We start from the raw sequence: 25,449 nt of genomic DNA, 5'->3' as shown, positions 1-25,449 counted from the left end.
CGACCCTCCATAGGAATCCCATGACGTCTGCGCGCACATTGCGCGCTGACGTCATCAGGAAGTCCCAGACGCTCTAAAGCCATTTGCTTCCAGGTGTCGGAGAAACAAGGTAGGTTTCCTTGTTTCTGGGGGAGTTTGGACAATGCATCAAGGCATCAGGGAGAGGAAAGAGATTTTCCTCTCCCCTGATGTGTCTTTGCAGGGCATTTCTGCTTCACGAGCGAGCACAGCGTCACGATCGTGCAGCGGAAATGCCCCCACTAGCACCAGGGATTTATTTTATTTATTTGGGAGCGACCCCTAGGGCAAGGGTCGCTTCCAAAGGGGAGCATTTGTTTCTTGATGTTTTTCTGCCCCCCCCCTGGGGGCAAATCAGACTGTTTTTTCAGACATTTTGCCCCCAGGGGGGGGGGGGGGCAGAAAACCCCACTAGCCACCAGGGTTTGTTTTTGGGCCAATAGTATTTAGATGGAAGCGACCCCTTGGGCAAGGGTCGATTCCAAAGGGGAGCATTTTTATCTTGATGTTTTTCTGCCCCCCCCCGGGGGCAAATCAGACCATTTTTTCAGCAGTTTTGCCCTCGGGGGGGGCAGAAAACCCCACTAGCCACCAGGGATTGGGCCAACAGCATGTAGAAGGAAGCGACCCCTTGGGCAAGGGTCGCTTCCAAACGGGAGCATTTTTTTCTGGATGTTTTTCTGCCCCCGCTGGGGGCAGATCGGCCCGTCTTTGTGGCCTTTCTGTCCCAGGGGGGGCAGAAAACCCCACTAGGCACCAGGGATGGCATTTATTTTTAATGGTAGCGACCCCTTGGGCAAGCGTCGCTTCCAAAGGAGAGCAAATTGTTTGGATGTTTTTCTGCCCCCCCCCCAGGAGGCAGATTTGCCCATTTTTTGGCCTTTCTGTCCCCAGGGCAGAAAAACCCACTAGCCACCAGGGATTTAACTAGGGATTTTCTCATTTAAATGGAAGCGACCCCTTGGGCAAGGGTCGCTTCCAAAGGGGCATAAATTGTGTGCATGTTTTTTCTGCCCCTCCCCGAGGGCAGATCGGCACTTTTTTTTGGCCTTTTCTGGCCCCCGGGGGGGGGAGCAGAAAATGCCACTAGGCACCTGGGATGGTATATATTTTCAAATGGAAGCGACCCCTTGGCCAAGGGTCGCTTCCAAAGGGGTTTAAATTATGTTTGTGTATTTTCTGCCCCCTACAGATCTGCCCCTTTTTTGGTCTTTCTGCCCTAGGTGGGAGGGGAAGGCAGAAAACCCTACTAGGCACCAGGGATCTATTTTATTTTTGCAAGGGGTGGCAAATATCTGTCTGTTGTTTTCTGCCCCACCTGGGGACAGAGTGGCTTGGTAGAAAACCCCACATAGTCCCATTTTTCTCAGCTCTATTTGAAGGCCCATCTGGCAGATTGACCATTTGGGTAGTGACATTGTGTGTTTTAATTGTAATTGTATTATTGTTTGTAGAATGTAATTGTAATGTTTTATTTCTCTGTTTTATTCTAGTTCAAGGCTTTTGCTCTTTAGACTGTTCCAGGTTGCGGTTTTGTTACTGCTGGTTCTGCAGCTTGTGTAGTTGCATGTGTTTGGTAAGATAGTTTTTTTGTACTATTTACTCTAAATTAGTTTAATTTCCCTACATGCATGTGTTTTTTGCAAATGGTGCAATAATAGCAGTATGTTTGGCTTCTGTTTTTTGAGTGTCAAAATCTTTTTGCATTATTGCTCGATGTGTACTTTGTTGTCTTATGAGTAATTGGTTTTGTTTATTCTTTCTAGTGGGATATCGTTGCTTTTTGCTGTGTCTCTGCAGAGTAGGTGCTGGTGAGTATAGCTATCTTTGGCAAGAGAGTTATATTGTTTTTGAGTATATAGATCTTTGTGCTAAAGCCACACTTTGTTTATTAATTATTTTGCACAGTGTTGGTTGTTGCTGACTTGTTTGTGCAGTCTCCTTTCTTAGTAAGGATAATGGCTAGACGCAAGATTACTACTCAGCAGGTTGTTGGTATGCTTTTTGAGTCTTCCTCTGACCATGGTTCAGAGACTGACTCTGCATCTGAGGCAGAGGAGGGAGGGGAAGATTTAGGCAGTGAGTTTTCTCTCCACATGGAATCATCGGATGATGAGGCTACTCTCATTGCAGATGAAGCGACTCTTAGTGCGGATGAAGTGCCTGTTTTAGAGGAGGACATTGATGTGCGGATAGTGCAGCAAGAGGCATCTGGGTTGCAGCCTGGGGCTGCAAGGCTTCCACTTGGAAGTGATGACCTCTGGGTTGCCCCAGGCATGGTGCAGCCCGCATTGCCAGACTTTACTGGTGTTCCAGTGTGTAGAGTGAATACAGAAATGTTTTTGCCAATACATTTTTTTCTGTTGTTTATGGAAGATGTATTTTTGGCAGAGTTTGTTGAGCAGACTAATTTGTATGCCAAACAATTTTTGAGGGACAAGAGTGACAGCCTTAAGCCCCATTCTAGAGCTACCCGGTGGACTCCCACGAATCTGGAAGAGATGAAGAAGTTATTGGGTTTAACTTTTTTGATGGGCTTGCTAAGGAAGCCATCACTGTCTTCATATTGGTCTACTAGTCCCTTGATGGCAACGGCTATATTTCCGGCAGTCATGAGTCATGATAGGTATTTGCTTCTGCTTCGGATGCTGCATTTTGCCGATAATGGTTTAGCATTGCCACGAAATCACCCTGAGTGTAACCGCCTTTTTAAGATATGGCCTGTCATTGACCACTTTGTAGATCGATTTTCTGAGATCTATGCTCCAGGGAAATAAATAGCAGTGGATGAGTCTTTGGTCTTGTTTAAGGGCCGCTTGGTTTTTAGGCAATCAATTCCTAGTAAGAGGGCACGCTATGGAATTAAGCTGTAAATGCTGTGTGACAGTAGGACTGGGTATGTCTCTAATTTCAGGGTGTACACCGGTAAGGAATCCAGGATTAACCCCCCTGCTTGTCTGTTCGCTTTTGGAGTGACTGAGAAAATTGCTCTTCGTAAGGCTTACATTTGGTATAAGAAGTTGGCTATCCATCTTTTCCACTTGGCAACCTTTAATGCTTTTGTTGTATTCAAAGATTCTTGTCCTGAGTCAAAGATGACTTTTGCTAAGTTTCAGGAGTCTGTAATAGGCAGCCTTGTTTTAGTGGAACAGGCAAGTGTTCCTAGAGTTGGAGTGGTGGAGGATGTGGCTAGATTGAAAGATCGCCACTTTCCTGATCACATTCCTCCCACACCCTCAAAAGATGTAGAGTCTGTTGGCAAAGAGGTACGCGGAAGGAGACTCGTATGTACTGCCTGAGTGTTCTTCTAACCCTGGGCTGTGTGTGGCTGGCAGTGTGCGTGGACTGGCGCTTGGCTGGCGGTGTGTGTGGACTGGTGCTTGGCTGGCGGTGTGCATGGACTGGTGCTTGGCTGGCAGTGTGCATGGACTGGCGCTTGGCTGGCGGTGTGCGTGGAATGGCGCTTGCCTGGCGGTGTGCGTGGACTGGCACTTGGCTGGCGGTGTGCGTGAACTGGCGCTTGACTGGCGGTGTGCGTGGACTGGCGCTTGGCTGGCGGTGTGGGTGGACTGGCGCTTGGCTGGCGGTGTGGGTGGACTTGCGCTTGCCTGGTGGTGTGAGTGGACTGGCGCTTGGCTGGCGGTGTGCGTGGACTGGCGTTTGGCTGGCGGTGTGGGTGGACTTGCGCTTGGCTGGCGGTGTGAGAGGACTGGCGCTTGGCTGGCGGTGTGCGTGGACTGGCGATTGGCTGGCGGTGTGGGTGAACTTGCCCTTGACTGGCGGTGTGGGTAGACTGGCGCTTGGCTGGCGGTGTGTGAGAAGTGACTTGCTGCTGGTCACTACACACACTGCTAGCCAAACGCCACTCCACGCAATCCGTGAGCTGGTGTGGTTGCTGTGTCAGGAATGTGGGCGTGTGAAAGTGATGGGCCCTTGAATGGCACTGTCTGTTGGTGTGAGTGTTGTAATGTGCTGGGCCCGTGGCTGGCGGTGTGAATGGTTTTGTATGTGTCACACCTATGAAAGGTGTATGAATGGCCTGTAAAGAGGTTGGTGCCTTGTCGTGGCTTTACAGCTCACGAACTGTGAGTCAATGGTTCAGTTTCGTGTCCTTTCAATTATTAACAGTGCATTTCATTTTTGTGAAATCTCTGCTTATTACAACTGTATCTACTGAACCATCACTCACCCTCGTGCCAAATACAACCAGTGTGTATGTGTGCTTGAGGAATAGCTGGTTGTGCAGAAATATTTGTCTTTTCTGTTTTTGTCAAGCAGGGTGTACCTTGTCCCTTTTTGTGAATGTTGTAATGTGCTGGTTTTGTGCCTGGTGGTGTGAATGGTCTTGTGTGTATCATGTATGAAAGGTGTGTGAATGGCCTGCAAATCGGTTGGTGCCTTGTCATGGCTTTACAGCTCACGAGGTGCGAGTCACTGGTTCAGTTTTTTGTCCTTTCAATTATTGACAGTGCATTTCATTTTTGTGAAAGCTCTTGTTAATAAAATTTTATATACTGAACCATCACTCGCCCTCGTGCCAAATCCAACCAGTATGTGTATGTGCTTGAGGAATAGATGGCTGTGCAGTAATCTGTCTTTTTTGTCTCTCTGCCAAGGTGTACATTTCATCTAAGAAAAACCTACCAACTGTAGATATTGTCGTAAACTAAACACCCATGGGAGTACATTTTGATGTCTATCTTGTGGATCCCAACAAGTTATCTTACCCACAATGTCCCGCAAACCTCAAACTGTGACTGTTGCATATTCCTTGCATTATTGTGCTCAAAATTTCACGCTGCAGAAAGTAACAACAAATTTCCAACCCCCCAGCATTTCTCCAAGTATCCCAATAGAAATGGTGCCTCACTCGCGTGGGTGGGTTAAGGACCCGCGACAGGCAAGGTCCCAAAACCTACTGAGGCGACATCAAAATTACCTATCACAAACCAACCTGCTTTTGCAAGGGGGGTCCCATTAGTTTTTGGCCCGGTGCTCGGCAGCCATCTAGGGAAACCTACCAAACCTACACATTTCTGGAAACTAGACACCCGGAGGAGTCCAGCGAGGTATGGCTTGCGTGGGTCCCCCAACATTCTCCTACCCAGAATCTCCTGCAAACCTCAAATTTCGCTGAAAAAAATCACTTTTTTCTCAACTTTCTGTGTGGGAAAGTTCTGGAATCTGCGTGGATCCACAAATTTCCTCCCACCCAGCGTTCCCCCTGGTCTCCCGATAAAATGGTACCTCACTTGCGTGGGTATGCATAGTGGCTGCAACAGGAAATGGCCCAAATCGTACTGTGGAAACTTCAAAATTACCTATAACAAAACTACCTGCTTTTGGGGCGGGGGGCACCTGAGATTTTGGCCCCGGGCTCGGCGGCCATCTTGGAAAGTACCAAACCCAAACATTTCTGAAAACTAGACACCCGGGGGAGTCCAATGAGGTATGGCTTGCGTGGATCTCCCTACGTTTTCCTACCCAGAATGCCATGCAAACCTCAAATTTAGCTGAAAAAACACCTTTTCCACATATTTTTGTGTGGAATCACTGTGCCAGCACAAATGTTCTACCCCACACTGTTCTCCTTAGTGTCCCAGGTGAAATGATACCTCACTTGTGTGGGTGTCCAACGCAGAATTGGCTAAAACTTATTTTTTTTTAAATGTAGCACTTAGAATTCTCGGTGCTATACCCTTATTCCCTATGTTTTGGGCTCTTCCCAGTCACAGGCCCTTGCCCCACCCACACAAGTGAGGTATCATTTTACTCCGGAGACGCAGAGGAACGCTGTGGGGTAAGACATTTGTGCCAGCCCTGGGTACCTTTAGAATCCCCATGATGTTGGAAAAAAAGGACGCAAATTTGGCGTGGATACCTTATGTGGTCAAAAAGTTACAGGGGCTTAAGCACAAACTACCCCAAGTAGCCAAAAAAAGGCTTAGCACGGGGGGGGGGGAATGCCTAGCAGCAAAGGGGTAAACAAACTTTATTGCCTTTTACATACATCTCCCACAGCACAATATCCACTTTGCATGTTAACCTTTTGAAAGTTCAGCTTATCCCATGTCCTTTATCTCCTTTACATGTGAATTGTTGTAGCATTATCATTGTCTCTAGTGCTATAGTGCATTCCTACCACCCCTGAGCATTCAGTCCCCTCCCAACCCCCCCTCCCCCCCCTAAAACTTCACCTCAACTCTTTGCTGTGCCCTTAATTGATTTAGAAGCCTAATGGATGAATTGCGTGATGGCTTAACTTATGCATTTCTATAACTGATATTTTAAACTTCACCCCTTGTCCGTCGTTCTTAAAGCTGAAATGTTTTCTACCCAATATCCTACGTGTACATTTTAATAAATAGCGAGACGGATACAGCAGGAAGCACCGAAAGCCGATAGGGACCACACCACTCTCGGTCCAGTTGTTTGTTGGTCCGTATCGAGGAGTAAAGTGAGACACCGGTTTGCGCGCTGACACAATCACCGGCCTTCTGTTGTTAGGTGTTTGTGCGGTGGAAAGAGGGAAATTTCTCGAAAAGACAATATTTTTTCACATTCGTCAGCCTATGGTCTGTTAACTGAACCACTGAAATGCTTAATTTCCAAGCCACCCCTACTCCGCGTCTCAATTTTGTTCCATAATCGCATAATTTCCTTTAGCCCCAGCCTCTCACCAGCGTTATGACCTGTTACCATGGGAACCCGTTAAATTTCGGCAGAAGGCCTCGCCCCTCCGACCCCATTTCTCCTGTCACTATACACTGACTAACCTATACAGCTGCACGAGCTGCTTCCAGAAGCAGAGAGCCTTCGGGAGGGGCGGGGCGTGAAGAGACACTTATGCGCATGTGCGGTGCTCCCCCTGTTTGTGTTGGACGAGCGTCGATGACGTCACGGGGCGGGGTCTCTCGTAATAACAAGGAACGTGCCTGAGGGCAGGCGGCGTAGGCCGCGCTTGAGCCGAGGGCGAGTGGGGCCATGAAACCATTCAGGGGCCCCGTACGGGTCCCTTGACCCCACCACGTATGCGGCGAAGGAGCACCAAAGGAGGATTCTGATAGGTGCGTCTGTGGATACGCAGTTAGCACCTGGAGGGCTTTGATTGTGTCGGAGGTACATGACACCAAGACGAGAAGGACTTTTCTTGCGAAGGAATTGGACTACCATGGCTTCGAGTATTTGTCGCTGGATATGTCTGGCCCCGAAGAAGGATGACTGGCTATTTTGTGGATAATGATACCCAGCGTGTCCTGATCGAGTGTTCTGGGTTAATTTTGCCATGAGAGAATTCTCAAGTTTCACTGGTCCACCAGCAGGATCCAGTCTGTTTTATTTCTTTGCATTCTGGGATCTGTAGTCCTGTGTTATCCCATTACTAAAGCAGGCAAAAAGAATCAAAATGCATAGAAAACTGAATGAGAGGCCCGCGCGTGGACCTGGGAAACTCTGGTTCTCTGCCCTGCAAGATGTGCACGGTAATGCGTGAGTGGAGTGTAAAAATGTTTAGTTCTATTGGAGGGGTGTAGATGTGTTTTGGTCATTTGGTGGGGGTTATGTGCGTTGGTTATGCCTCAGAGTTATAAAAGTGTTTCCGTCATGCACAGGGGATATAGTGGGTTTTTTCGTCAGGCGAAGGGGGCGGCTCGTAGAGGTGTTTTCGGCACTCACGGGGGGGGGGGGGGGGGGTTGTACAGATGTTTTGATCAAACGGCAAAGGACTGTAACTGTATTTTGGTTCAGCACGGCAGTTGTAGAAGTGTTTTAGTTGTGCAAGTATGATCCGGGGGTGCATTGCCCAGATGAGGGTGCTGTGCTAGTATTATCCGGGGGTGCATTGCCCAGATGAAGGGGCGCTGGAGGCGTTTTGCTCCCGGTGGATGGATTCTGGAGCTGTTTTGCACCTGATGGATCGACTGTTGTGGAGGTGTTTGCGATGAAGCAGGGGCGTTGCTTCTCTGCAAGCTTAAGGTGCGGTCGCGGTTTGGTTTCTGTAAATCACTGTGTGAGGAGGCGGGTGCCGCGGATTTGTGTGTTTGCAGGCACAGGCCTGGACGGGATATTAGCACCCTTTCGGTTTAATATAAAATACACCGCTGCCCCCCCCCCCCCCCCCCCCCCCCCGCGCTACATGCCTCGCTTGTGCAGAAGTCGCTGTAAAAGATGCTTTGCATTTCAGAAATTGTAGGTTAATCACAGTCCAATACAAGCTTAAGAGGGACCGTCGCAGTATTGTGTGTGGTGTAAGTGGCCGATGTTCTGCCTCAAGAATGTGCAGCAACGATTTCCATGAACGACAGCTGTTGGGTCGCCGTTGTCCCCGCTGACGCTTGAGCTGCCAGTGTTTAGCTTTAGCACTGGCAGTGAACTACCACGTGGCTTGTGTCGGAGCAGGAAGGTGTGGCTTGGAAGACCAGCACGGCGAATAATAGTTGGGATTTCTCCTTTGGGTGTTACTGAGCCGATTCACTTGTTGACCTTTCTGTGCAAATACTTCACCATCTGTTGTCTTCCTTTCCTCTTATGTATAATTTAGTTTTATGGATTAACTTAAGACCTTTGCTCTTTTGGTCTGTTAATTATTTCTTCCCCCCCCCCCCCCCCCCGAAACACTTCAGAAAGTCATAATGATTAACATATCTACATTTGTACGACCAGACAAATGAATCCTAGATTTTTAACAACTTTAACAGGATCAAACTATAGGATCGTATTTGGATGGGTAGATGAAGACCCTTATCTCATGGTTTCGCAGTTAACCGTTGTCCCAACTCATTTCAGGGGTGTGGAATTTAATAAAATATCATCTTGTCCATGGGACAGGTTGCTTCATAAATTTACTTGTCCTGTAACAAAATCCACTTGCCCCTTTGGTGCCATGTAGTGCATCAACAAATTATGGCAGCAATCTCTTTATAAAAGAGCTCAGATATAGCCTCTATGAAAATGCCAGGGCTCATACCATAGTAGTATTTGAATACTTGCAATCCCCTTATGTTGCCACATTTCTGCAGATCTACATACTGGGGCTGAAGGTAGCGGTAAGCAATAGTACCAGGGTTAGAATACCCTTTTGAGTCTGTGCAAACCTACCAACGTGCATGTTTTAAGGATTTTCAACAACTCTTCTCTAATATTTTCCCTTATGGAGAAATGTTGGAAATGTACTCCTGACAATGGCAAATGTAAACCTTCTTCCAGAGTTGGGGAAAAAAGTGGTTTAAGGGAAAGTGATATTGCAAACACTCAGTTTTTCGCATGAGCAAATCTACACATGCAGATTTGCTCATGCTAAAATGCAGTTCATAAATATTTTTAGGAGTATTATTTATTTTCCTACTTCTGTTAATTCTTGGGAATTCACGAAAGCCGTGCAGCTGCACTTAATGCAAGGACATATACCATGGGTGCCCTTTTAAGACTTTCTTTAATATTTATGCCCCTAATTTGGTCTGGCGTTGACCATGACCTTCTGTGTTTATTGAAATTCTGTCTCTCTGTATCGGCTGGCTTCACTGTGAGTGACAGCATTCTGCTCTTTCACAAGGAGCATATCTGCACACAAAGTTGTTTTGTTCAGTACCAGTAACTACTGTGGCAGTGAGTGCTTTTTTTGGACCAAAAAACAATTTTTGCTTTTGCCAATGTTTGTTATAATGGGGAGGACCCAGCACCTCCAACATCCATAAGGTTTTACAAAAAACATGCCAAATCAAGTCACACATTGACAAAACTAAAAAGCTGATCACCAATTTCAGACCTACTGACTTTGCCAATGCTTGTTTGTTTCCCATAATCCTATTGAAACTGGTTACACCGATTTCCCATTATGAATATTTTTGGGAAATACTACCATGCATCAACACATGTTACTAAATGATGCTGCATAGAAATGGTACCTGAAATTTCACAGTAGATTAGCTAAATGTTTTTTTTTTCCTGCTTTCATGTTTTTTAGGAACATTCTATTTTGAAAGCAAGTCATCATCAATCTTGCTTCAAGCTTCTGCAAATATCTGCATCAAATCAGATAGCATTCTGGGAGCATTATACACAGCCTTATATTGCAAAACTTTGAAAACGTGTGTACACGTTTTTATACTGGAACCACTGTCAGTGCAGTCGGAGCGTACAACATTTACTTTGAGTGCTCACCCTAATAATAAAGGCTTTCAATTAATGAACCATAAATACAAGTTTGGACAGTATTAACATATGGGCAAAAATATTACCTTAACTGCAGACCATGCCCTTCCCTGATCCATAATGTTGTACTGCAAAATGGCAACCAAAGGGTTTGTGCTGCAGGAGGTTGGGCCTACTTGTCCCAAGGACAAAATACACATGAAAACTTGTTGCCCTTGACCCCAAACAATATGTCCTGGGTGTCGAATTCCACATCCCTGTCATTTCCTTTAGATAACATTGTGATTTAAACGACAGTAGCTGCGGAACCCTGCAATATTCACAAGCTTGCTTTTGTTACTCTGCACAAAAAAACGCTGTAAAATCAGCCTGTCATTAATTAAAACATAAATAAATCCATTTAAATCTGAACTGCAGTGGACAATCCCACTTATGGGGAAAAAGGAAAAACAGCTGGATGACAATAACACGAAGATGAGGCTAGCCAAAAGTTGTGTGAAACTCCTCTGTCTTGGGGGAAACAAAAGATTGCTAGTTAGAAGAAGATTCTGCTCTATCCCTTAAGAGCCTACCACTAAAATTATTCAGGTGGCCGCAAACGAACCACATGCCGTCTATGTAAAACAGTGAATCACAATTTCACATCACTTGTATTTGCAAAAACATTTGGCCCTGAAGCGGAAATTGTTGCAACATTCGGTTAATATTAAAACCTGTTGATAACATATGAACCAGACAGCAGAATCGCATATTAGCAATTCAGATTTAGGGCTTTTTTCAAAACCTTGTAATCCAACATTCAGAATGTGATAAAACCTCGCATGAAGTCTAAAGTTCCTATCTGTACATACGTTGCTTAAGTTCTTGAATGAATGAGGGCATGAACAAACGGTCGTCTTAGAGGTGAACGCAGTGCCAAAAAGTTACCAACGTTTTTGTACACCGTTGTTTTTTTGTAAAGGCTTTATTGTGTTTTGGGAGACCATTTAACCTTTGTTATCTGTTCTGCATTTCTTTTTGTTACTCTTCTGTTTTGCCCTCAATAGTGCTGGTTTTCGATTTATAACTGTTTCAGATAGTTGAGGGTTAGTTACAAATACTCAATGTTTACCGTCTGTATAGGTTTCTACAAAAGTGACAATTCTGTGATAGTTTCTTTGTTGTTGTTTTTTCCGTACAGTAGACTTTACCACAGTTGGATAGTGGACTCATCCATCACAGACCAGTCGCGTCTGCTGGACCCTTGGCAGGGAATGCTCCTCTTAGACACTTCTCATATGTCCTTCCGATTGTCATTTGATGTTTACACTGGTCCACCTGGTAAGACATTGGTTGTCTGTCATTAATGTATGTGAAGAATCGTGAGGAAAGTTATGCCTTGTTTCTAAACTGTTAGTTCTAGCATCGCACAATCTTTTGTCATTGTTTCCTGTGTGCAGAAGTATAATCTATTTTCTTACCGAAGTATCAATTTACTGAAGATACAACATTATTAACATTTGCCAAAAATTCACAAAATGATCCCTACAGGCGTAAATTTATTTGCTGCTGCAGACTTCTATGGCACAGCTGTGGAGAGATCTGCAGTTGTAAATCCTGCTCAGTGAGTGTAAAGTGTGCTTTCCAAGGTGATGTTTGCCTTGAAAGTTTGAAAATACCAACTTTAATCTTCCCCCTTTTCACCAAGGAATTGGTCAGAGATTTACTCAAGCCAAGAGCAAGATAAACTTCCCTTCCAAGATAGAAAGGGGGGCAGGTAATCTCCTCCCCCAAATTTCCTCAGGGTGTAGAGGAAGACTTTCCTCTGTGGAGAGAAAAAGAATTGTGTGTTTGCTTAGGGGGCTTAACTACTATGTGCGCTTTACACTATATAGAAATTCACACAGGAGTCAGAACCCACAGACCTTTTCACTTGACATTCCTAGTGATGCCAGTGTTAGATTTATCAAAACATATACTCAAAGGGCACCTCATGTGCCACCTGAAAACCTACCAACCCTGGTGTGGTCTCTGACTGGCTTTAGGCATCCTGCCACCACCAGACATGTTTCTGGACCCCTGGGTCAAGAGACCCTGCTCTCTGAGGCCTGAAACAAAGCCCATCCCGGGTGTACGTGTCACACCACCTCCTCCAGGATGATTGGGACCCATCATACTACACCTTGGCATAATATGTCAGGATATACCAACATTGTGTCAGAGCCAGCATTTTACCAGGGCTGGGCATCATGCCATAGATGCCAGCACATTGGTGGGCAATGTGCATTGTTCTTTCTCACATTCATGTGCTCACCCAGACACTCATTCTAATTTTTATTTTTAAACTTACCCTTCCACTCCGGAGCTGTTATCCTAAATTTCTGCTGCACCTTCCCTCACATGGCCAGTTGATGCATCTGATAGTCTCACACAGGAGGATGGATGGATATTTAAGAGCACCATGAGTGGCCACTGGGATCCCAGTGGGAGTGCGACATGGGTAGGGACGAAGGAGCAAGGAGTGTGATACAGCACAAAAACAAAAAGAGTTCAGGAAATTGGGAATGGTCTGTCACGTATCCTCCCTACACTAATTAAGAAGTCAATAGATGTGACATTCCGAAATAGCAAACTAGTCAATATTTGTTGCACAGGTTTTGTTAGAGATAGCCAGTGGCCCTATTCGTTTAACAAGTCCTAATCCGGGCATTCTCTATTCTGAAATATGAACCCTCACGCACCTGGATGGCATGCTTCATCATTGAGTTCAGCTCCACACATTATGGGTGGTACAATGGTTATTGGGCACCACACCCTAAGGTAAGCAGCTCTTATTTTGGGAGGTCTTTTAACTGTCCATGCTAGTGGATTGGGTTTTCAGTTGTGGTGAGTGTTTCAGTGTTATAAGTGAAAATATCGTCAATGCTGACTAAGCATTGCTAAATACTGTTTGTTGTTCTGTGGATATTCACGCTAAGATTACACAACACAAAGAGGACCAATTGAACATTATTTGTTCGGTGGTCCCCCACTTCTGATCTACATTTCTCAAGCCAAAACCTCCCAGTTGAATCGATCAGCATCTCTTTAGGGCCCTGCTTTTATTCACCCTACCCTATAGGGATAAACCTCTGTTGATGTGGGTATTATAAGTGTGCTAGCCTCTGGTGCAACACAAGAAAGTGCCCATAAATCCGAAGACTCGCGGGTTTTGGGCCAGGAGGGCTTGTAAGGGAAGAAGGTCGCACATCACGTCGCACATGCAGATTAATAATGACTTGCAGTTACACAAGCTGCGCATAGGCGTGTTTGATGGCTTTGACATCTTGCACAACTTCGTAAATGCGTACTGTAAATTTCACACATTTAACAGATTGCGATTTTGTGAACATGTGTTTTTTTAAGTATTATTTATTTATTGATTTGTATTAGTTACAGGATGAAGACATTGTTTGAAGATATCAAAGCATCAGTTAAAAATAATGATATAGACCGTTCTTTTTGGAGGCCTGTTCTTCCCTGGGGAGGAATATTTAACATCAAGGCAGGCCGTAAAGCTGTGTCATGTACACCGTTTTATGTTGAGATAACTCTGAAAAATACCTGTACAATTGATGGCTTCCTAATGTTGCTGTACGTTATACTACGAGAAAACCACTCTTTCCCAAAGGAACTATCACATTACCTGGGAAAGGAGTTTGTCGAATGCTTTCTTCAGTTAATGGACTCCTACAGTTTCACATCAGTGAAGTTACTGTGGATCTGGGATAAGATGAAAAAGCGTCAGTACAATTCCAAAATACAGAAAGCTTCTTTAGAGATTGATCTGTTTGGAAATGAACATGAGAACTTTACAAGGAACCTTGAAAACCTGATGGTGACAATTCAGGAAAGCTTCTGTTCAAACCTAAGATGTCCAACCCGCGTGAAGGAAAGCCAGCAACGAACAATAAACATAAAGTAAGTCTGTGAAACCTATTTAAAACCTTTCTTAATCATAATGTTATTCATATTTCAAATAATTATTAAATAGCATTTGTTTCTGCAGTGGTTCAAAACTTGGAATTGAATGCAAAGTAGCACAGGCAGTAAAATGTAAATTTATTCAAAGCACATTGCTACAGATTTTCCAAATATAACATTGATGTTAAATGTAATTTTAAAGTACGTTGAAAGGAGACTGACTGAAAAGCACATTTTTACCTTTCTTTTGTATACGTTTCATAAAAAAGGGTTGTAAGATGGGGTGGTGGGGCTACATATACAATACCATCAAAAGAAGGTAACCTCCTCCACTGTTGATTCAAAATAATTTTACCAGAATGCTATTAATAACCTCAGTGTAGGTGAATAATGCATCAAAATTCAGAACTTTTTTATTTTATGTGTGTTTAACACTATACTATTATACGGAGAAAAAAAATGTAGTGTTCCACACCATACACGTGCTGAATGTGAGTCAAGAAAATGTTTAAACCACAACTCATTCCTAAACCATTACATTATCTATAGGTATGTACACTCTATGTGCCAGCCCAATAATTCATTGGGGCTTGCAGGGGGTAGAGACATTAAATGCTGATGTACTTTAGACCCCAATATCCAGAGGTCAAGGTCCGGACCAAACAAATAATTTAAGTCTAAGGGGTGATTTATTTTTGTAAATGTTCCACAAGTCCCAATTGCCTTGCAGAGTTAAACACATTTCATCCCTCCTGTCTATTCAGGACAAGGGCTTTTGTGCTTATTCTTTGGAAATAGAAAAGGTGTTTGGAGCTCATCTTGCCACTATGGGTGATCTGTAAGGGCGTGCGGAAATGGCCTTACTTAAAGGTTTATGAAAGGTCATGATTGCCTTTCTTGCATGAAAGTGGGAAGTGGGATGCATGTTTTGCAACAGGAATAGTATCACTCTGTGTTAGACCGTTCACCCGTAGGATGGTCTCCCCCTAACCTTTTGCCTGCTCACCTCCACTTTTTTCTGTATCCTTCACTTTTTGCGCTATCTTCTTGTTGGCTTTAGGACTCTGAGCACTTTACCACTGCTGATCAGTGCTAAAGTGAATGTGCTTCTCCCCTAAACATGGTATGCTTTGTGTGTATACAATTGGCATATTAAGTTTACTTGTAAGTCCCTTGTAAAGTGGTATACCATATACCCAGGCCCTGTAATCTAAACTCTACTAGTGGGCCTGCGGCACTGATTGTGCACCCACACAAGTAGCATTTCAGCCCGGTCTCAGGGCCTGCTATTGCTGGCCTGTGTGTGCAGTTTACTACCATCGTGACTTGCCGTTTGAAACCACTTGCCAAGCTTTAAACTCCCCTTTTTATTACATATAAGTCACCCTTAAGATAGACCTTAAGTTGCCCGAAGGGTAGAATGATGTGTAACTAAAATGCAGGACATGTGTTTTCTAGTTTGACATGTCCTGGTAGTGATTAACAGCTAAATTCGTTTTTCACTGCTCTGAGGCCTACTCCTCTCAGGCTAGCACTGTGAATTCCTTAAACCACTTTTAAGCTGTAAATCCTGATCAAAAAGTGTAGCTTGATCATGTTTCATAGGGTTTATCACCACCATTCTAAAGTTATCAGACAGAGACTATTAGTTATAGATTCCTTACCTTCGAATTACCCCCAGGCATCAAACTGCATCTGGAGATTTCTTTTCGTAGTAGTACCCTTGTGCGTCGGTAGGTGGCGTTTTGTTGACTCCATGTCCGTTGTCAGCGTCGTGGTCGCAGGGATGATGTCGCAGTGTCTACTTAGAAGCCGTCCCTGAGTGCTGACGACAGTTCTTCCTTTTCCGTGCCAGCCAGTGAGAAGAGCGGCCGTAGTCACTTTTTGACTAACTCTTTTTCGACTTTCTGTTGACTTTTTTTATTTATTTATTTTTTGAGTCTCTCAACTCCTGGTGCATGAGGGATGTCTAACCGTCGACCCGGCTTCAAACCTTGTTACTCCTGTCACAAGTAGATGTCGGGGACCGATCCGCACCATGTGGGCCTTTGGTGCCTGTAGTGCGACCACAACCCAAAGTCTTGCTCCGAATGCCAGGCCCTGAACCAAAAGTCTTTGCGGGAGCAGTCCCGAAAGCTTTTGGAGGTCTGGCAGTCTGCTCCGTGCTGCTCAAGTTCCCGGTCGAGGGGAAGGTCACGGGACCGGACACGGAGCCATCACAATTCGTCATTGAAGTCTTCGCTTTCCTCTGGTAAGTCAAAGCACAAAAAGAAAGCGAAGAAGCACCTTCGCTCTTCGCCTTCTCCCGAGCGGCCGATGCGGGACCCGGAGCGCTGTCGCTCTCTGGCTCCTTCTTCGGTGCCTGCTGAGAAGGCTCCGCGCTTCTCTCCCTTTCCCGGAGCGCCCCCTGCCCAGCTTTGTCCGTTCTACGAAGCGCTGCACAGCATTTTTGGGCAGCCCACCCGCAGACGTGCCTTCGGGCCTCACAGACTCAGCTGGGGCCCCTAGGGCTTCAATGCTGGCATTTCCGGCCCGCACGGCCCCTTTGGATCTGGGCCTGGATCGGGATCGGTCGCCCTCACTGTACCTTCTCTGGCACCGATTCTAGTGACAACCGCGCCTGTTGCTCCCTCACCCGTAGGGCGGCTGAGGCCTTGAGCTTCCTACGGTGGCAGTCGGGACTAACCTCCTGACTGAGGTGCTTCAGCCGGCAGCAGCCTCTTCGGAGCCCCTGCTGCCGTTTAATGAAGCCCTCACTGGCATCCTTCTGGGCACTTGGTCCAAGCCCAGCACAGTGGCTCCTGTGGATAGGACGATTGCCCGACGCCACCGCTCAGCCCTGGGTGACCCACTTTTCCTCTCCCAACAGTGCAAACCTGTACCTCCAAAGTCGCGTTCCCTACTGCTCCCCCAGATAGGGAATCCAAGAAGCCCGACCATCTTGGGAAGATGTTTTTTTCCGCCAGCTTAGGACAGCAGTCGGTGAACACCTCATGTCTCGTGCAGTTACACCCACTCTGTGTGGGACACGGTTGTGCACGTGCTGCCACAGTGCCTGGAGGAGGCCCGGGCCGTACTCTCCCGTGCGGTCACAGAGGGTAGAGACGCAGCAAAGTTTGCCATCTGATGTGGGCTGGATACCGCCGACTTGCTGGGAAGAACAATTTCTACGTCAGTAGCCCTGAGGCGCTATGCCTGGCTGAGATTCACTGGCTTCGCTGGGGATGTCCAATCGACCATTTTGGACATGCCCTTTGATGGCCTGTTTGGTGACAAGGACGACCATGCACTTGAGTGCTTCAAGGATTCTAGGGCAACGGCCGGATCCTTGGGCCTCGCTGCCACTTCTCATCCTGTCCAGTCTGTCTTTTGCCCCTTTCGTGGCTACGGAAGGGGTGCTCAACCACGTTCCACCCACGGTCACAGGCCTGTGCAAGCTGCTCAGCCCCTGCATAGTCGGGGACGTGGCACCAATCGCCGTAGGACTTGGGGCCAACGGGTAGGCCAGTCCGCCAGTGCCCTCTGCAGCAGCCTCCAAACCTTCCTAGTCCAACCTTTCAGGTCCACAATTTGCCAGTGGGCGGCAGATCCGCCATCTCCTCCCCCATTTTTCCAGCATACTAGGCCTTCTTTTCTGCCCAAGGTGGTTACCTCTTTCCACTTAGGTCAAACCATCACATTGTCCACCTTCTTTCCGCCTCCTCCCAAAGAGGAGAGACTCCACCGTCTGGACCCCAAACGTGTGCTCTCTTTCTACCTTGACTGCACTAATGAATTCCGGGTGGACGATCAACTCTTCGTGGGTTATGTGGGTGCCAAGAAGGGTTGGGCAGTGCATAAACATACCATCTCTCGATGGATTGTCCTATGCATCAAAATCTGATATTCTTTGGCAAAAAAGAAACCTCCAGTATGACTGCACATCCACTCTACCAGTGCGATGGCAGCCAATACTGCTTTGAGGCATGGAGTTCCCTTACATGACTTCTGCCAGGCTGCCAAGTGGGCATCTTTGCTCACTTTTACACTTCATTACTGCCTGGACAGCCAAATCCGGAGAGACCGCTTTTTCGGCCATTCTGTTCTCCAGAACTTTCTGGTGTGATCTTGTTTTGCAGGCCTACCTCTGGGATTGGTTTTGCTTGGGTATGTATTCTAAGGTAAGGAATCTATAACTAATGGTCTCTTTCAGATGAACAAGTTACTTACCTTCAGTAACGATATATCTGTAAGAGACCGATATTATTTATAGATTCCTTACCGTACCACCCATCCTCCCCGTTCTGCGAACTGACTTCTAGGGATAGGGACTCCCTTACAGGGCCTCAGTTTTGTGCTCCAGTGTCTTGCACGGCTCTGCGCTTCTGGTGTCAAAAGTCGTGTCAGGACTGACGTCCGCGTGCAGAGGCGGCATCTAAGTAGACACTGCGATGTCATCCCGGCGACCACTACGACGGACGCGGAGTCGACCGATGCGGCCAACTGACTCGCAAGGGTACTGCTACGAAAAAAGTTTTCCATATCCCGTCTGACGCCTTGGGGTGAGTCTAAGGTAAGGAATCTATAACTAATATATGCATGCTTGTTACGGGTTCCACTACCGAGAGATAGACCTCCCATGTCGTTATAGAAAATAAGTTTGTTTGTGTTGTGGGATTTAATTTAGGCTGTTGCTGCCACATGATAATATGATGGGAAACGTTGAATAATATCTACATTGGTTTTAGAGTACTGATGCTAAGTTTATTATGGGATTCAATGTACGTTGTTATTGCCAAACAAATTACATAATTATGCCTTACTTAGAAAAAAATTAGATGATTCCTCACAAAGCCTTTACATCACAGAATGGTGATAATATAGTCCAGTCTTCAGATTCAGATATAGGCAAGAAGTGAATAAAAAATAAAGGGAGTATGGACAATTTGATCCAAGCGATTTCAACCAATTATGGATCAATTTTACAAGAATCTATGCACTTATTTTTTTTCATTAAGGTCCCGTAATTATTGGTAAACATATATCGTCCTGTTCTGAGAAATATCCCTCTGTGTCAAAAACGAAAAATGTTGGGGTTGTATATCATGTACATTTTTTTTAAATTCTTTTTTATTCTTCCAAGTTCACTGGCAAAGCTCAAAAGCGTCCAGCTTTTTCTCCTTTTTTCATGTATCGGGTGTTGGAAAGCTTGGTCGTTAACAATTTCTTTCTGCCCTAACTTTTTCTTTGTGTCCACCATATGCTCGTGTGGGTGCCCACAAATTCGGAGATGTAGGGTATGTCGGTATTCTACTCTGAAGTCAAGCCAATCTAAGGTGGTCAAGGTGTGGGGCGTGAGAAAATGTGTCCTACAGGAAAGATGTTCTCTAACTTATGCCAAGCGTTTTTTTTAAACTAATGGTTCCTTTGTGTTTGGCAACCATGGATTGTCCTCTAAGGGAAGTGCCAATGAGTACAGTACTGTGCCCCCCGTCATCCATAGTGGTCTCCTCCAGGCCCAACAGGTGGTAGACACAGTTTGGATGTCAGTTCTGTCTTGTGGCAGTCTGGTCCCTGTCACCGCCAGGCCCCCGCATATCGCGTGTGGGGACGGGGATCTCCTATCCCGCACACAGAGTGACCTGAGGCAATGTTGAAAGTCACTTTTTCTTTTTCTCTTCTGTTTCCCACATGTGTGGTGGATATTGCTCCCACTATGTGAGCTGTGAGAAAGCTTTTAAGATCTGTATATTTTTTACTGCAGAATCAGTTTGGAAGAAGAATTACAATACGTCCGTCTTACAGACTCTTGTCTTTTGCTCTTTTTAATTATCCTCTCTAAATAGGTTATCTACGAGAATACTTTGAAAAAAATCCAGTTAGGACTCACCTGGTTGATCGTGGTGTGTAGTGATGCTTCTGCACTACCAAGAATGATAGAATAAGCCTAGCGGCTCTCATGATCCTTTAGCCCTGACGAATGCACCGACCAGGTAGGTTGACATTTGAGGGCAGAAACATGTTGGCGACTAGCAGGCGGTTTTGAGCCATTGTGCTCTCCTTACCCGCCGAGCGAAGTGTTTTTAATTGTACCCAAAGTCCTCATGAATAAAGGTGATAATCGAGGAACTTTGAGGTATTTGCAGATTGTCTGGATCTCGCCCTGTCCAGTAAGCTTTATGTAAGAACTCCCTCCTACTGCCAAGTCTTCGCAGAGGTTGAGTCCGCCTTGGCAGTACCATCTTACCAGGGTTGGGAGAGGATGCCGATGATGATGAAGCATGACACTAATATGTGTGTGAGACATCCTCTTCCATTAAGGATGACCTTCCGCATTGTAATTTGACCCACACTGAATATAGTGACAACAGATGACCCCCACCCCCAGAAGTATAGTACGGAGTCATCCCTGTATATCTGTGTATCTCCCACGCAGGCACCCTACTTTTTGTGATATATGATTTATGCACGGGAGGATCGTATGGGTCTGTTTTCCTCCTCCTCTCCTTTTTGTGATATCCGCATAAACCATGGCAGCCTGACTAGAATCTCTGCCCTTGGCAAGGATGCTTTCTGTTATAAATAGACAAGCATTTTTGGGTTTAGGCAGAGGAGCACTTGCTGTCATTTGCAAGGTTGCTACACGCTGAAACCTCAACCTGATGACGGTTGATCAACTTGGGATCAAGACGTGGACCTGCATTCTTTCCCTCCAGGTAATAGGGTTGGATCATTCAGTGAGGGATTCTTGGCAGAACACATAAATACAGCCTAGGCATTTAGGTTGGGGAATGCATAGATATATATAATTTTTATATGCCTTCATATATACATTGTCTTAGCAAGATGGTGGAAATTTTCATCCTGTTCACTGTTCTCGTATTGCTAATCACTTTCATCTGCTTCTGTCTATTGATTATTGCAGCACATATATTTTATACAAGAACCACAATGGTTCAATAAATATTGAAAACACCCCATTGTGTATTCCATGTTTAGCTCAGTGCTCAATTTCTGTTCAAGAAATAAAGGGTCCTAGCTCTGTTACCACAATTCCTGGGAGAGCTCAGGGATGCAATTTTCTGTGGTTACCAAAACCATTTGCTAGCTGTCTAGGTTTAGGGGTGCATATGATGGCATGCTGGGCCAGCTGATCAGTAGGATGACATATCCTGCGGGGTGCACGATAGCAGTCTGGCACCATCCCTAGGTTTATGTTGCCCAACAAAAGAAATTGGGGAACTACACTACAAAAGTGTACATATCTTGTATTAGCAGTAGAGAATCCTCTTTTCTTGTAACTGCACCATGGTACTGTAAACTTCCATTCAAAGGGTTTGTGCTGCAGTGGGTGGATTCACGCCTTTGGAATCAATTAACAAGAAGCCTTGTTATCCTTGACCCCCCAACAATATGTCCTGGCCTTGAGTGATCAGAGTTCCACACCTCACGGTATGGCTATTTCTTTTCACTGCATCCTCTAGACTTCCAATGTCCCTTCAACCCTCTACCTCCAACCCCAGCCCCTACCCCCCCAACCCTGGGGAGGGGGGGTAGTCTGCAGAGCTTCTGCTACCTAACATACCACTCTCACAAGGTTGCTTTAATTTACTGCTGCCCTGGCTCTCAGCAAGGCAATCTCAGACATAACTACCATCATTAGTCCCTCTTGTCAGTTGTATATACCTTGTCCCTGGCCAAGTTCACCTCATGTTCTCTACCCTGCGCATATTTCATCTCTCAATCTGAAAACCATTTGCCTGGTACATACTGCTATATGGAGTTCACAGCTGGAAAACCACTATGACTTAAAGAAATGTGAGCACTCTATTCTCTGCAGTTTTCCACACATCTCTTAACTTTCCTTTCCTGCGAAAATTCTTGTAATCAGTCAAACAAAAACGATAGTTTTGTGTTTGTTGCAATCCTGCACAGTGCAGATTCCGCCCCTCACATTAAATTGCCATCACTGACGTTCGGCTTATACTGGACTTGGGCTGTAACGTGACCCTTATCTTCCTTCGCCTTTGACACAGGCTCCCACAACATCTTGGTGACCCTTCATTTTAACTTTGTGTCCAACGCCTAGCTCACACCTGACTGAAATTGTTCCTTACCCACTGCTCGCACACTGTCCTCCATTCCGTTCCTTTTGTCTACCTTTGCTTGTGGAGTTTCTTTGGAGCCCCTTTTAGTCCATCCTCAAACATTAAATGGTTCCTATGGCTACCTCCAACAGCTAACTTGGTTCCTCTTTATGGCGTATACTGCAATACTCTGATTGTAGTACCTTTCAGTGGCGAAGTGCTTGCTACACAATCCAAGTTTTTCAATCGTATTTATGATGCAACTGTTTAAAACTCGGTAGCAATAATACCAAAGTTCTTGTCTTCAAAGCAGTTCTAAAATAAGAATCTCATTTTAAACAGCCAATTTGCAAAGTGACTAGCACATAGGTTGGAATGGGAGGGAGGGGTGGTGTGAACACTAGAAAGGCTCAGAGCAGAGGTGTCACCATCCAGAAATGAGAATGCGAGGACTTGAACAGCATTCTGAAGTCCCTTTCTATGAGGATTGGTTTCACCTTGTTTATTAGATATTGCGTGTTTGTGTGCTCATTTTTGTGTGTGTGTGTGCTCTGGTTTGTGTGTGTGCGCGCTCTGGTTTGTGTGTGTGTGTGCTCGTGTGTGTGTGTGTGCTCAGGTGTGTGTGTGTGTGTTTCTTCTGTGTGTTCGTTCTTATCAGGATTAGGGTGAGATGGGTGTCCAGAGTCCTTGTTCCAAGGATTGGGTTATGTCCCTAACATTATCTTCAGTTCTCCAGGCCCAGATAGTAAACATGCCGTTTTGTGGGTACTCTCCTGTTAGTGCCCCTACTAGCTGGAAATGTTGTCCAGGCCAGATTTAGACTACATGACCTTGAAGTTGGGTACTACAGAGGGATATTCTTTTGGTGCTAATCTATTTCATTACCAGCAGTTTACTGCTTTGACTTGTAATGTGTTTGCACCCTAATTGGTATCTCCTTGAACTTTAGCCAGATTAGGATACACACTACTGGACTATATATCCCTGGACATAGATATGAACAGGCCTATTGGGATCCTACATATCACCTTGGACTTTTGTGAAGGCTCTATCCTTGTTTGTGTTGTGGGGTTTTGCTGGAAAGTGAACATCTTGGCAAGTTTGATCCCCTGTGGGTGAGCTCTTCATTCAGAGCCACTGACAAACTAGTTCTCATAACCAACTTGGCATCTGTGTCACCGTATCTGACCGATCTGCCCAGTTGACTGGCTAAAGTAGCCAAGTATTATAATAAACCCAAAAGTTCACATAGCTTACCGAGAACATCCCATTAGGCTGACCTTGACCATGGAGCTGCATGTTTTTATTATATTGCCTTATCGCATACGTGATTTAGCATTTGGGGTTGTATGTCAGCACCTGAATTTGCCAGGGCATTCTGGTGGTTATGCATTATTATTTTAACCTTTCTTGCCTATTTTTCCACTTGTTGCTCTGATTCAATTGAACATGTCATGTGGTATCTGATTTCCAGATCAACTTCCACTTCCTTGAGTAATTAATCTCTGCTCATCAATGTGGTTATCCAGTGAGTTGAGTGTAGTGAGATTTGATTCTCTGAGACACCTCTTATAAATGACAATACCAACTACATAGAGTGCCAAGCAGTCACCAGTTGACCCTAGGCCTAAAGGAAAAGCCTTCCTGGACTCATTTAAAAACTAGTGCCTAAATAACTTGGTACTAAAGTAATAACTTTAAGTACATTGTCTTTTACATTTCAGGCAGGTTTGTTTTTTATATTGTAAAGCTTATTAGTCCTCTACCATATTGTTTCTGCTCAACGTCTCAAAAACCTTCTTTCATCTGACTAGGTCATAATCGAGTCGTCTTCTTGGGAAAGTTCATGAAGCTCACCCCTTGTCGCTATTTACAAATTTGTCTTATTGTTACTTGCAGACCCCACGATTTTTTGAGGCAGTAAATATTGAAGTAATGGAAATTATTCATGCAGTTACCCTCAGGAAAATCCGGAGTAAAAGTAGAAGGACATCTGGCAGCACCAACCTCAGTATTGGAAGGATCTGATTCTGCATTTAACTCTGAGGTCTCATTAATTGCACTTTCAAGCTTTGTTTCTGATAACAGTTCTTGTGATAATGTTCTTAGACTCTATTGCATCAAATTCAGTCGTACTTTTCATGTTGACCCTAATTCTTATGTTGGTTTTTTCTCAAATAATGTTTCAGGCTTTCTAAGAATCCTGAATTGAGGTTGGTTTCACTTTCAAACTGTGACAAACACAGCTATTTAATCTTTAGGAAAGCTTTCTTAAAGTTTCCAAAAGACTTCCCTCTTTGATGGGATTTCTCTTCAGATTCAATGGCAGATATTGTGATCAATATTTTTATTTTATTTTCCTGTTCCAGTTTCTCTCAGTTGTTTTTATTGCCTATCCCCTGAATTAAGAGAGCCCTCTCTGACTCCCTATGTATGCCTTTTGCAAATAATCTTATAAGTACATGAAAGATGAGACTTGTATTTTCATTTATTTAGCACAGAAACTATAGGTATTTCCAGCTAAAGGGGTTCAAGCTTAATGACTTTTTCCTGTAGTAAGTGTGCTAACAGCATGCAACGTTAGACAAGATGAACACAATGGAAATCTAATTTTGCGCTTTTTTGGGTGTCCTGCTTCAGCATACATATATCCTTTTGGAATTTAATCAGACTCCTATACCCCTTTTGATGCACAGCCCATCCAGAATTGATATTTGTCTTCCAAATTGATTCTAAGGTGATATTGAACAAATGGATGTGCTGTGACACAATTCTAGTCTTAATTTATTCTACTTAGTACTGTTAATTAAAATAGGCTAAAAAGTCTAGCTGCGTTCAATAATCAATGAACAACAACAAAGACCAACCCAGTTGGGGGTCCAAAGTAAAAGTATGACCCACTGTAATTCACAGGAATGTTGGGAAACCATTAGGTTTGTTAAAAGAACCCTCACCCACCAACCTGATTGGTGGCATGCTTCATCATAGGGTTCTCAGCTGTGCTGCCAAATGCACCCAGCTGTGCTGCAACGCCTGATTTACAGCGGAGCGGGGATTTTTTTGTGAGTGAAAGGGACCAGTGCCTGATAAAAGTACCTCCAGGGTATCCAATCGTTGATATTTATTCCTGGGTCTCTGGGGCACGTTTAATGAAACTGGATGTAAATGAAGAGAAATTGGTCTTCTATATCCCAATTACATGGTCTACATATTACAGTCTCAACAAAATAGTACTGAGGCTTTCGTCAGGGCCAAAACTAAGTGAAAAGAAAGT

General features: G+C 44.9%; 1 protein-coding gene across 6 annotated transcripts in view; it reads left to right on the top strand.

The window, feature by feature from the left end:
* The first annotated feature begins 6,921 nt into the window (after nucleotides 1–6,921).
* DORIP1 (dopamine receptor interacting protein 1) overlaps nucleotides 6,922–25,449 on the top strand; it is a 119,852-nt gene continuing 101,324 nt past the window's right edge. The window contains exons 1-3 of one of the 6 annotated variants that reach the window (XM_085626941.1): nucleotides 6,922–7,085; nucleotides 11,348–11,487; nucleotides 13,579–14,106. In XM_085626941.1, coding sequence (XP_085483067.1) covers nucleotides 13,586–14,106 — 521 coding nt within the window. In that variant the 5' untranslated portion in view covers nucleotides 6,922–7,085; nucleotides 11,348–11,487; nucleotides 13,579–13,585. Of the gene's footprint in view, nucleotides 7,500–11,347; nucleotides 11,488–13,578; nucleotides 14,107–25,449 lie in introns of all 6 variants that reach the window. The other 5 variants (XM_085626943.1, XM_085626942.1, XM_085626944.1 and 2 more) reach the window with 5 other exon arrangements.

This window comes from Triturus cristatus, chromosome 9 (genome assembly GCF_964204655.1).
Source record: "Triturus cristatus chromosome 9, aTriCri1.1, whole genome shotgun sequence".
Classification (NCBI taxonomy): domain Eukaryota; kingdom Metazoa; phylum Chordata; class Amphibia; order Caudata; family Salamandridae; genus Triturus; species Triturus cristatus.
This window is presented reverse-complemented; position numbering and strand designations above follow the sequence as displayed.